Source organism: Podarcis cretensis (assembly GCF_951804945.1).
Source record: "Podarcis cretensis genome assembly, chromosome: 18".
Lineage (NCBI taxonomy): Eukaryota > Metazoa > Chordata > Lepidosauria > Squamata > Lacertidae > Podarcis > Podarcis cretensis.
In genome coordinates this window covers 7,760,421-7,773,578 of record NC_137188.1, presented here as the reverse complement: position 1 = coordinate 7,773,578, position 13,158 = coordinate 7,760,421, and the positions used below count along the sequence as shown (strand labels likewise).

Sequence of the window (13,158 nt, the reverse complement as noted above, 5' to 3'; positions counted from 1 at the left end):
ACATTGTGAAGCGCCCTGATATCCTATGATGAAGGGTGGCATATAAATCTTAATCATCATAGCAAGGACAGAATTGCAGATGCACGCAAGCAATTTCCCCTACTACCAAGTTTGTTTATTTTTTTTATATGTTTGGAAACATTTATATGCCATTTTGCAAATCTCGAGAAGTGGAGTTGCAGCTGACCTGACGTTACTGACTTTTCAGTGAGTCTTAAAAGCAGAAATGCTTAGAGTAGGGTATGTTTTAGGGGTAAAGGTTTTAAATATATTTAGCTGTACATTCACAGTGCCATGCCTTGTTTTTTTGAACAGTTCATGCTGAGGTTAAGGCTGTGGATTAGGGCCAGCCAGTGTGGTGCCCTGCCAATGGGCTTGAGGTTACTGGACCTCAGCTCCCATCATCCCCAGCCAGCACAGGCCAATGGTTGGGCATGTTGTTGTCCAGACAGGGTTCAACACGCATGGATCAAATCCTCATTCAGCTGCATCAAGCTCGGTGGATGACTTTGGGGTCCAGTCCCTGGCCCTTAGCTTAATCCTACCTCCTTAGGATAAACTAGGGAGGAGGAGAAGCATGTATGCCACCTTGGAGGAGAGGTGGGATGTAAACTGAGCAAGTGAACACCTGGAGGTTGCCTTATCTGGCCCATACTGCAGCTTTTACACTGGTTTATTTTCGTCATGTGTTAAATGTATTCTTTGTCCTGTTATGCGGTTCATGAGAATGGCTTTGGGCATGAACCCAAGGAACCCAAAGGCAAAATCAGTTCCCACTGCCTTGGGGGACACCTTTGGGAGAAGAAAAGGTTAAGGAATAAACCTAATACAAATCCAGAGTGGAGTCCCTAAGGCAGTTGGGTGGCGCTTTGTACTCCTCCTCCTCCTGGCAACTCCTGCCGCCAAGCTACAGTGGTGCCCCGCAAGACGAACGCCTCGCAAGACGGAAAACCCGCTAGACGAAAGAGTTTTCCGTTTTGGAGGCGCTTCGCAAAACGAATTTCCCTATGGGCTTGCTTCGCAGGACGAAAATGTCTTGCGAGTTCCTGCGGGTTTTTTCCCCTTTCCCCCCCTTTTCCTAAGCCGCTAAGCCGCCTAACAGCTGATCGCTAAAAGCCGCTAAACCGCTAATAGCGCTAATCCGCTAAGCTGTCGATGGGCTTGCTTCGCAAGACAAAAAAACCGCTATACGAAGAGCCTCACGGAACGGATTAATTTCGTCTTGCGAGGCACCACTGTAGTGCCAAACGTCTTGCTTTGCTTTCCATTGGACCACATCAGCAAGCCCGGGGGGGGGGTGGTCTTGTCGTCTGCTCAACCCAAGACCTCCAAACATACTGCCCAGGCTTGCACCATGGAGATTCTCCAGCTTGCCTTGTTTGTGTGTGTAGCGGTTTAGTCCTGCTGGCCACATGACCTGGAAAGCTGTCTGTGGACAAACCCTGGCTCCCTCGGCCTGAAAGCGAGATGAGCGCCGCAACCCCATCGTCACCTTTGACTGGACTTAACCATCCAGGGAGCCTTTACCTTTACCTTTTTTAGATATATAGGTATATATATCCCATCTGATCCGACAATACTCTTTATTAAAAGTTTCCAGAGGGGTGGCTGTGTTGCCCTATTGCACCGAAATGACTCCTGTGGCACCTTAAAGCCTAACAACTTTTATAATGTGCTGGAGCTTGAATGCCAGTCCATCAAAAGTTTACACTGTAATAAATTTGTTTCACCTTTAAGATAATAAAAGTCTTTTGCTGTTGTTTGCTCTAGAAAGAGGCTGACACCACACCGTTTAAAACTTGCCCCTTTCCAGGTTTTCTTGACGTCTAATTTTAAATCTTTCAGGATGATGACGATGAGGGGGGAGAGGAGGAAGACGATGACGACGGCTTCTTTGTGCCCCATGGGTACCTCTCAGAGGATGAAGGTGTGACTGAAGTAAGCCACAGAATTCCAGGGCACCTTACGACAAGACTGAACTGCCTTGAAAATAAATTTGCCGGAGGTTACTTGTGTAGGGTAACTTGATCTACCCAGCTTGGCAGTGATGCAATAGTCCCTGCTGCACCAATAACTTGCCGGTTATAATCTGTACAAAAATCTCCGGTTATAAGTTTTAGAATTCAAAGCACTAATCTCATATTGGCTAGCTAAGCTGGGAGGTAGGCGGGATGTACAGCCAGGGGAGCCACCTTCCCTCTTGACCAACCTTTCGAGCGCTGCACGCCATTGGTGGGCATGTCTGAAGTGGGTGTGGCTACTCCCCATGCCTGCAGCCAATCAGAACCCACGGAACCCGCATCGAACGTTCAGCTTCCAAAAATAGTTCACAAACCAGAACAGTCACTTCCGGGTTTGCAGTGTTTGGGAGCCAAAACATTCGAGAACTAAGCTGTTTGAAAACCAAGGCACAACTGTAATAGAAAAGAACTTCACTGGGGGGGGGGGGGAATGGCACCTAAACCTTCTATTGTGGCAAGTGTAACCTAGGTTTAAGGCGCTATTTAGTGATTAGATTATATATCTGAGTTTCTAACTCTGGCACTGATAGAAATGCGTCGGATGTTCGGGTTCCAAAGAACGTTCGCAAACAGGAACACTCACTTCCGGGTTTTCGGCGTTCGGGAGCCAAAACGTTTGACTCGCAAGGCATTCGACTTCTGAGGTACGACTGTACTTCAGTAGTAAAGTGATCAAATCTTTCTCTTTAGTTATGCAAACACCCAGCCTTTTGAGCCGTTCTCCTTCTTCATCAGAGTAACGCTTTTCTTCCCCTTCCAGGAATGTGACCCCGAGAATTACAAAGCTCGCCAGAAGCTGAAAGCGAAGGAGTGGGACGAGCTGATCACCAAGGGGAAGAGATTCCGCGTCCTTCAGCCTGTGAAGATCGGCTGCGTTTGGGAAGGCAAGGAAAACAGCGACGCAGATCTGAGGCCCCTGCAACAGTTCACGGTTTCTATCCTGGACTCAACGATTGCCGATGAAGATCCGTTAGAAAAAAGCAGCAAAAAGAAAACGAAAGACCAGCAAAGTAAGCCGCAGGCAGGAAGAGTAAAGAGCTCTGCCTCTTCTACAGAGCAAGAGTGGCTTCGGCTAAAGATGTTACGATGCTGTAAGGAAAGGTTTATGGCAGGGGTGGCCAACTCCCAAGAGACTGCCATCTACTCACAGAGTTAAAGACTAGCAGTAATCTATCCCCTTTTGAGGGGTTCAGGTCAAAGTGGTCCTCTTTGGGGGGAACCAGTGATGTACCACAAATGTCCAGTGATCTACCGGTAGATCACAATCTACCCGTTGGATGCGCCTGGTTTATGGAAGTGGCAGGCTTGTCTGTTGGAGAAATTTGTAACCAGGATCCCCTATGGAACGCAGATAGACTCAGGCGTTAAGTGAAAAGTAGGCCTTTATTAATACAAAGGTGCATACATAATGTCAGCCTCCTAAAAAGCCAGAGGGAGAGGGAGTTGGGAGAGAGATCCGACAAATCAGTTTTCCCTTTGTCTCCCTTTTGCTGGTTGGCAGGAAACCATGGTGGGATTGTGGGGAGAGATAGCTGATTAGAAATGTTCCCGTAGGAAATAACTGAATTTCTGGGCTTGTGCGAACCCTGGTCTAAAAAAGGGTTTTCTGGGGACACATCCTAGTACGTTTCCGAGCACAATTCAAAAGTTTTGGTGCTGACCTTTAAAGCCCTAAACCCAGGGGTCAGCAACCTAAGGCCCATGGGTTGGAAATGGCCCCTGGAGGCTGTTTAACCAGCCCACGAACCACCACCGAGCTGCCCGCTCGGTGAGTCCCTGCATGTTGCTCTTCCACAGCTCTGGAGATCACTTCTGCGCATGCCCAGACGCCGGAAATCGTTTCTGCGCAGGCACAATTTTCAGCATCTGGGCCTGCGCAGAAGCGATTTCCAGTACCACAGACATCCGCAGACGCAATTTCTGGCATCGTGCTGCACTGATCTGGCCCATGGAGGATCTCCACAGGAGTTATCCAGCGCATGCCCAGTAAGCCTTGCCGACCCCTGCCCTAAATGGCCTTGGCCCAGTATACTTGAAGGAGACCTCCACCCCCATTGTTCAGCCCAGACACAGGTCCAGCTCCGAGGGCCTTCTGGCAGTTCCCTCCCTGCGAGATGTGAGGTTACAGGGAAATAGGCAGAGGACCTTCTCAGTGGTGGCGCCCTCCCTGTGGAATGCCCCCCCCCCCAATCAGATGTCAAGGAAATACACAACTATCTGACTTTTAGAAGACACCTGAAGGCAGCCCTGTTTAGGGAACTTTTTAATGTCTAATGTTTTACATTTTTTTATGTGCTGTAAGCCGCCCAGAGTGGCTGGGGAAACCCAGCCAGATGGGCTAGGTGTAAATAATAAATGATTAATTAATTATTCGGAAATTATTTGGGAAGGGGAGGGGGCTGGCCTGAAGTTGACAGCCAGACAATCTCTTGATGACTTGACTGCCCTGCTCCATCTGTATGAAACGGCATCCTAATGCTCTCTTTCTTCTTTTCGCCATGTTCCAGTCTTGGGACAGCTGCTTCCCCTGCTTCATGGGAACGTTAACGGAAGCAAGGTCATCATTCAAGAGTTCCAGGAGTGCTGCCGCCTGGGGGTCCTGCCGGGCAACAACAACAACAACTCCACCTCTGCTTTGGAGGGCGGGGATGCCAGCCCCACAAGCCCCAACGCTTCCTGGGCCCAGGCCCCCGCCCACGACGGCTCCGCCATCCCTTCCAAAGCCAGGCTAAAGCGAATCATCTCCGAGAACTCCGTCTACGAGAAGAGGCCCGACCACCGGATGTGTTGGTACGTGCACCCCGAGGTGCTGAAGAGCTACGCCCAAGAGAACTTGCCCGTCCCTTGCCAGTGGAACTACGTCACCCAAGTGTCCTCGGCGGGCAAGGAGGACGCCGGCAGCAGTTTGCCAGGAGGGGCAGCGATACAGACCACCCCGGTCTCTGCGAAACGGAAGTCGACAGGGAGCATGTCCATCACCAAGTTCATGAAGAGGCCTCTCGGCGCCGAACAGGTGAGGTTCCTTTCAGGCACTCCGTTTTCTGCCTGGACTAGTACGGCCATGCTCCCCAGGCCTTTAGCAACCTGCTGCACAGGGCCCTTAATTTAAAGCATGGCATCGTTGAATCCTGCGTTTCTAGGTTCTTGTGGCCTTAAGCGATCTTTAATGTAAGCTGCTTTGGGTCACTCTGCAAGAAAAGCGACCGGTGAATTTTAACAGCAGCAGCCTGTCCCCAGCAATGTCTGGAGGATGAGAGCTCTAGGACTGGGTGCTACCCGGTTTTCAACATCATGATATGTTGTTGTTGTTGTTTAGTCGTTTAGTCGTGTCCGACTCTTCATGACCCCCTGGACCAGAGCACGCCAGGCACTCCTGTCTTCCACTGCCTCCCACATTTTGGTCAAACTCATGCTGGTAGCTTCAAGAACACCGTCCCACCATCTTGTCCTCTGCCGTCCCCTTCTCGTGCCCTCCATCTTTCCCAACACCAGGGTCTTTTCCAGGGAGTCTTCTCTTCTCCTGAGGTGGCCAAAGTCTTGGAGCCTCAGCTTCAGGATCTGTCCTTCCAGTGAGCACTCAGGGCTGACTTCCTTCAGAATGGAGAGGTTTGATCTTCTTGCAGTCCATGGGACTCTCAAGAGTCTCCTCCAGCACCAGAATTCAAAAGCATCCATTCTTCGGCGACCAGCCTTCTTTATGGTCCAGCTCTCACTTCCATACGTCACTTGTGGACTTAAGCTATCTTTAATGTAAGCCGCTTTGGGTCACTCTGTGAGAAAAGCGACTGGCGAATTTTAACAGCAGCAGCCTGTCCCCAGCAATGTCTGGAGGATGAGAGCTCTAGGACTGGGTGCTACCCAGTTTTCAACATCATGATATATCCGGCAGCTAAATATCGCTATATGCTGATATATCTCGATGCCTGGAATGTATCTCAGCAGCTTCTTCCTCCGTACCTTAGGAGAGGAAGGGCAGATGAGATACATCACCCAGCACTAAAACTGAGCAAGCCCCCATACCACTCTGGCTAGTGTGTGGTGGAGGGGGGGGGCTTCCTCACAGCCGCAGGCAGAGCCCAGAACCACCTCAGGCTCCATCTGCCTCCTGCGCCTTTGCAGGCAATTTGAGCTGGGACTACATCCCGGCTACCTGGCCACTGCGTGATGTATTGCCCGCTCAATAGCTGAACGCAGTACCGGTTTCAGACAATTTACCAGTGTTATCACCCAGCCCTAAACAGCTCCCATCATCTCTGACCACTGGCCATACTCGCTGGGGCTGATAAGGGATCCTGGAGCGAGTGTGGCGTGGGTTCGAATCCTCGCTCAATGAGCCACGAGGTTCATTGGATCAGGGACTATGATCCATTTAGGCCAGTATCGTCTGCCCTGGCTTCGAAGTGGCTCTCCAAGGCCCAGGTATGGTCTTTCCTATCACCTGCCACCCGATTCTTTTTTAACGGAAGCTGAATCTTCATGCAGAGTGTATTCTGCCACTGAGCTGTGTTCCTGCCCCTCAATTCCCTTGCCTTTCTGGAGGGAGACAGGCTTTCTTGTCCCCAGCCCCGCATAAGGAATACGGAACCTGTGGTCCTCCTGAAGCTGTTGGATTTCAACTCCAATGATCAGAGAAGACAAGAATATTCAGTGGTACCTCGGGTTAAGTACTTAATTCGTTCCGGAGGTCCGTACTTAACCTGAAACTGTTCTTAACCTGAAGCACCACTTTAGCTAATGGGGCCTCCAGCTGCCGCCGCGCCGCCAGAGCACGATTTCTGTTCTCATCCTGAAGCAAAGTTCTTAACCCAAAACAATATTTCTGGGTTAGCGGAGTCTGTAACCTGAAGTGTATGTAACCCGAGGTACCACTGTAGAGCCCAGCATCACCTAGGCCCACATCCCTGCTCCTTGTGAAGTTTTCCCTCTCTTCTCCTCTGTTCTTTCGTCCTGCTAGCCGCTCTGCCTCCAGAGCACTCTTTAGGGTCAGTTTTTTAATTTTAGATTTCATTTAGTGGGTGGCATAATTCACCTGCCTATTGGTTGCTGATGTCTGAAGACACCTTCCTTCCCCGCCCCCTTCTCATTGTTCCAAGGCTGAAACCACAGAGATGGATGGATTTCAGGCTGACACGGAGGAAGAGGATGACGACGAATGCATGATTGTGGACGTGCAGCAAAGCAAAGGTGAGGCACCTGGTTCAGGCAGTTGGCCACCCACGCACAGGTACACCCTCTCACCTCCAGAAGCTGCCTAGTGTCTTTGTGTGTGCCATCTGCTCATGGTCTCTCCCAAGCCGGCTTAGGAAGCCGGCTTTAAAGATTGTAGCTCTTGTCATGACAGGACTCAGAAAACGCAGTGGCAGAGAATTAAAGAACTGGAAAAACAAGCACACGGCTGTTTCCCAATACGTCTCACACACAAGTCAACCCACAGAGGCGAGAGGATGAGCAGAGCCATCTATGGAAAAATCTTTCCCTGCTTTTGCTTATGCACCTTTAAAGGAAATGACGGGGGGGTCTGTGGGACAACAAGCACTCTGAATTAACTGCTGTGTGCATGTGAACAAGCGGCCTAACGTTCAGTAGACTTGGTTTAATTTCCACCCTGCTTTCTGTTCCAGAAGGATCCCTTAATGCAGGCATAGGCAAACTCGGCCCTCCAGATGTTTTGGGCCTACAACTCCCATGATCCCTAGCTAGCAGGAGCCGTGGTCAGGCATGATAGGAATTGTAGTCCCCAAACATCTGGAGGTCCGAGTTTGCCTATGCCTGCCTTAATGCGAGCTTGTGTAAAATAATAAAGCACAGTAAGTTTGCTTTGGGCACTTCTCGCTCTTCTGACACACACAGCATCATTGTGGGGTGGAATTCCTTCCCATCTCCCCAGTCCATTGCCCCCCCTCCTCGCTTTGCTATCAATTAGGTGGTCAGTTTCTTGGCCATACATTCCATACAGCCATTCAAGAGTGAGAAAGCAACAGCTGTCATGCCTCAATTTTGTGTATAGTGTTAACTAGGCTCTGGCTCTGTCCCCGGGTCAGTCTTGAGTTCATAAACCATGGCTTGTTGGATCTAGAATAAAAGTTGAGCACACAAACACACTCCTGTTTTAGTGCTAATCATTGGGGGGTTGTTACATCATGAGATAGATAGATAGATAGATAGATAGATAGATAGATAGATAGACAGACAGACAGACAGACACAGACAGACAGACAGACAGACAGACAGACAGACAGACAGATAGATAGATAAAACGTTATTCGCATTAGCCAATGGCCATAGCAACAGTAAAACATTACAGTATACGAAGTAAACGCAGAAAAGGAAATTTGATATAAGAGCACAATCATGAGTGTTGCTTCCAAGTCTACAATTTTGTAATAACGGGCGTGTTGGGGGGGGGAATTGATCACTTTTCTGAACACAAAAGACAGTGAAAAACCCACAACTCTACAGAGGAGCAGCTGTTTATTCTGTATCTTGGTACAGTGGTGCCCCGCAAGACGAACGCCTCGCAAGACGGAAAACCCGCTAGACGAAAGGGTTTTCCGTTTTGGAGGCGCTTCGCAAAATGAATTTCCCTATGGGCTTGCTTCGCAAGACGAAAATGTCTTGCGAGTTCCTGCGGGTTTTTCCCCCTTTCCCCCCCCCTTTTCCTAAGCCGCTAAGCCACTTATCAGCTGATCCGCTGATAAGCCGCTTAACAGCTGATCCGCTGATAAGCCGCTTAACAGCTGATCGCTAAAAGCCGTTAATAGCGCTAATCCGCTAAGGTGTCAATGGGCTTGCTTCGCAAGACGAAAAAACCGCTATACGAAGAGCCTCACGGAACGGATTAATTTCATATGGCGAGGCACCACTGTATTAGCCAAACGTCAGCTGGGAACAATTCAGCCAAGGGGGACTGGCCTAGGGAAAAGAATTGGGAGTTGTAACAGGTTAGCTCCAAAGGAAGCTTCACATCAGGAGGTGCAGACCCACCTTATCTATTTTTTGAGTAAACTGTTGTGTCTTCACAGCACCTGCGTTGGAGACCCCGGAAATCACATCTGAGGGAGAGCAAGCTACTTCAGTTGCTGCCGTCGACTCCTCTAATGCCGTTTGATATACACAGTCCCCACCCCACCCATTAACTGCTCTGTATGTATGTAGAATTCCTTAGAATGTTTTTTTTTAAAAAAAAAATCCTCTGTATCTTTTTTATTGTATAAGATACTTGAACATCCTCTGTATTCCTTGTAAAGAGAAGACAGCACTTTGTTCTGCTTCAGATCAGTGGAAGCACAAGACGTACTTTTTAGAGGTTTAGTTGGGGGGAGGGGGGGCACGGTTAGATGAAAATACACTTATACTCTCTCTAATAAAAGCATTATTGACCTTTTCAGTGTGCCCCATACAAATGGGGATACCTGGCGCATTTTGTCTAGGAGGGGAGAGGGGTTTAAAAGTATGCCGGGAACACACCTCAAATCCATGCCTGCTCATCCCTTCTATTGCATTCACATCAGCGGCATGAAGGCCCCGGTCTCCTTTCCCAGTCTCAGCTGATCCGCTCTGGCAGCTGGAGGAGGAAACCCGGGGCCGGAAGTGACAAAGCCGCCACTTTAGTCTGCGCATGGATGTTGGCTTTGAATTTTTTTGCACTTTTTCCCCACCAAAAATGAAGGGGAAACGTGTGTGCGTCCTATGGAGTGAATGCAGGCTTTCGCTGAAGCCTGGAGAGCGAAAGGGGTCGGTGCGCACCGACCCCTCTCGCTCTCCAGGCTTCAGGAAGCTATTCGCAAGCCTTCGGAGCCCGGTGGGAGTTCCTGCTGGGCTTCCAAGGCTTACGGATAGCAGGCAGCAGCCTGAATCCTGGGGAGCGCAGCGCTGCACACCCCGGGCTTGCTCAGGCTTCCCCCGCCCCAGCCCCGCGGCTAAAGAGGAAGCCAAGACAGCCACTGAGATGGATCCCGCTGGCTGTCTTGGCCTCTTTGGGGCGGGGGGGGGGGTGAAATAATTTTTTTTCTTTATTCCCCCTCCCCCCAAAAAACTAGATGCACCCTATGGTCCGGTGCGCCCTATAGAGCGAAAAATACGGTACGTCCCCTTTAGGAACATGGAAGCTGCCTCTTGACCATGTAGTCCTGCATTGTCTACCTTAACTGGCAGCAGGACAGTGTTTCAGGCAGTGTCTTTCATCTTCACCATCTGATGCTCTAAAGAAACAGAACTGGAGATTGTACCAGCAGCGTCGGAACACGTCTGGGGGGGGCACACGCAGCCCCCAGAATGAGACAGACCTCTCCGGGCGTCTTCCTGATGAAGCGCAGCTCAGGAGGTTCACAGATCAGTCCCTGTGCGCACCAGCAACACATATCTAAAGACATGTGCACACTCTATCAGCAACGATTGTGGAGTGTGAGTGTGTGCGTTCTAAGTATTTATTAAGCAATGTATACAGGGCAAAGCAATCATGGCGTCCTCTCAGTTCTTCTCCGAGAGAGAGAGTAAAGAAAAGTACAAAAGTACAGTATAGCAGAAGGGAGGCGGGTGGCGCTGTGGGTTAAACCACAGAGCCTAGGACTTGCCGATCAGAAGGTCGGCAGTTCGAATCCTCGCGACGGGTTGAGCTCCTGTCGCTCGGTCCCTGCTCCTGCCAACCTAGCAGTGCGAAAGCACGTCAAAGTGCAAGTAGATAAATAGGTACTGCTCCAGCGGGAAGGTAAACTGCGTTTCCGTGCGCTGCTCTGGTTCGCCAGAAGCGGCTTGGTCATGCTGGCCACATGACCCGGAAGCGGTATGCTGGCTCCTTCGGTCAATAAAGCGAGATGAGCAACGCAACCCCAGAGTCGTCCGCGACTGGACCTAATGGTCAGGGGTCCCTTTACCTTACAGTATAGCAGAAGAGAGATAAGACTGACTTCCATTCTCACACTTTCCAAGCCTAGAAAGTAAACACTGACATGTGATGTAACAATCACATACCCAGCAACGGAGGAGTGAAATGCTAACAAGCAGCGCCCAACCTTTTTTTGATCAGTTGGCAGCGGTCCTGAAATTTGGGGTGGGGCATGGCACAACATTAAGTCGTCGCTTCTTCCGCTTCCCGGGGGCCTCATTACCATGGGAAGTCAGCTATGTCCTGCGAACATCCCATAATACTTCAGGATACACACACTGTTGCCTAGGAGCACGACCCATTCCTTAGTCCCGGGGAAAGTATACAGCAGGGGTCAGCAAACTTTTTCAGCAGGGGGCCGGTCCACTGTCCCTCAGACATTGTGCGAGGGGGGGCGGGTGGACTATATTTTTTTTGGGGGGGGGGGGACAAACGAATTCCTATGCCCCACAAATAACCCAGAGATGCATTTTAAATAAAAGGACACATTCTACTCATGTAAAAACACGCTGATTCCCGGACTGTCCGCGGGCCAGATTTAGAAGGCAATTGGGCCGGATCCGGCCCCCGGGCCTTAAGTTTGCCTACCCATGGTAACCTGCGCTTCCATGAACAGCTAGGCAAATATTTAAAAATGCAGTATAAACACCGACAACTGGGAAACACTGGCCTGCAAGCGCTCCAGTTGGAGAACAGCCTTTCCCAAAGGTGTCGTGGGCTTTGAAGACACTCAAACTCAGGACCAAAGGGAGAAATATGCTAAGAGGAAGGCACGCTTGGCAAATCCACACCGTGATCAACTCCCGCCTGGAAACCCATGTCCCCACTGTGGAAGGGCGTGTGGATCCAGAATTGGCCTCCACAGTCACTTACGGACTCACTGTTAAGACCGTTTTCATGGAAGACCATCTTACTCGGCTACAAGGGATCGCCAAAGAAGATGACATCCATCCCTTTCAGCAGAAAATCCTGCTTCCAGATTAATCCAAAAACAGGAGAAGAGAGCAAACTGATTCTATAGCTCATTCCTCCACTCTAAGATTTGCACTTGTTTCTGCAAAGTAATCTGCAGTCGCCCGGGAAGGGACTAAATGGAAGCTTCTGGGTGTAAAGCAAAGGTGAGGGGCATCATCCTTGCCCATGCTGAGCATTATTTGTAAGACTTAACAACTTCCAGAGTGGTCCCAGCTCTCCTGCCCCTCACCCTATTCCTGTGACTCTAATTTCATTGTTTTTAATATTTAATATGGAATTTCAAATTGCTATAAGCCACCATGAGACCTGAAGGTCGTGGCAATAGTACTTTTATTATTAAATTTGTGTAACTGCCCTTCGTTTGAAGATCACAGGGCAGCTCACGACATAAAACTAAAAAACGGGACAGCTAAATACCGTATTTTTCGCTCTATAGGACGCACTTTTTCCCCTTCAAAAATGAAGGGGAAATGTGTGTGTGTACTATGGAGCGAAGACGCCATAGCCCCGTGACCCTCTCCCGGCTGGAGAGGTGACACGGGGCTATGGCAGGAGCCTCTATAGCCGCGCGCCACCTCTCCAGCCGGGAGAGCCGCGTGGGGCTAAAGAAGCCCCGCTTACTCTCTCCCAGGTGGAGAAGTGACACGAGACTATGGCAGCAGCCTCTCCGCTGTGCCTTTCCGCTGCTCCCTGACCTGCTCTTTGGGGCTGGTGGTGGGTCGAAAGGAATGTGAAGCCTGGAGAGCGAGAGGGGTCGTTGCGCACTGACCCCTCTCACTCTCCAGGCTTCCAAGGTAGCCGCCTGAACGCACCTTAAACTGCACCTTGTTTTAGAGCGGGAAAACAAAAGGGGGGAAATTCTCCCTCTCTCTGCGCAGCACCTCCTGCCGCTTCACTGAAGGGGCGCTGGGCAGAGAGGGGGAGATTTTTTTTTTTTCTTGTTCTCCCCCCTCTAAAACAGGGTGCGTCCTATGGTGCGAAAAATACGGTACATATTAAAACAAAAACCAACGGCCTCTCCCTCCTACAGATTTAAAAGGCTGCAAAATGCTAATCCGCCAAAGCCTGGTTACAGAGAACATTTTCGCCCGGTGCCTAAAAGATAGGTGGTGCAGGTGCCAGGCAAGCCTCCCTGGAGAGAGCGTTGCACAAATGGGGAGCCACCACAGAGAAGGCCCGTTCTCGTGTTGCCGCTCTCCAGACCTCTAATGGGGGAGCAACATGAAGGAGGATAGCAGAGTTTCAATGTCTTACCCTGGCGACATGTAAGATCTTACC

At 50.1% G+C, this 13,158-nt stretch overlaps 1 protein-coding gene across 2 annotated transcripts in view; it reads left to right on the top strand.

Annotated features, from left to right (window-relative positions):
* CHAF1A (chromatin assembly factor 1 subunit A) overlaps positions 1 to 9,408 on the top strand; it is a 31,270-nt gene extending 21,862 nt beyond the window's left edge. For both annotated transcript variants that reach the window (XM_079960522.1, XM_079960521.1), the window contains exons 11-15: positions 1,846 to 1,938; positions 2,782 to 3,031; positions 4,529 to 5,034; positions 7,115 to 7,205; positions 9,044 to 9,408. In XM_079960522.1, coding sequence (XP_079816648.1) covers positions 1,846 to 1,938; positions 2,782 to 3,031; positions 4,529 to 5,034; positions 7,115 to 7,205; positions 9,044 to 9,129 — 1,026 coding nt within the window. In that variant the 3' untranslated portion in view covers positions 9,130 to 9,408. The remainder of the gene's footprint in view (positions 1 to 1,845; positions 1,939 to 2,781; positions 3,032 to 4,528; positions 5,035 to 7,114; positions 7,206 to 9,043) is intronic.
* Positions 9,409 to 13,158: the final 3,750 nt, after the last annotated feature.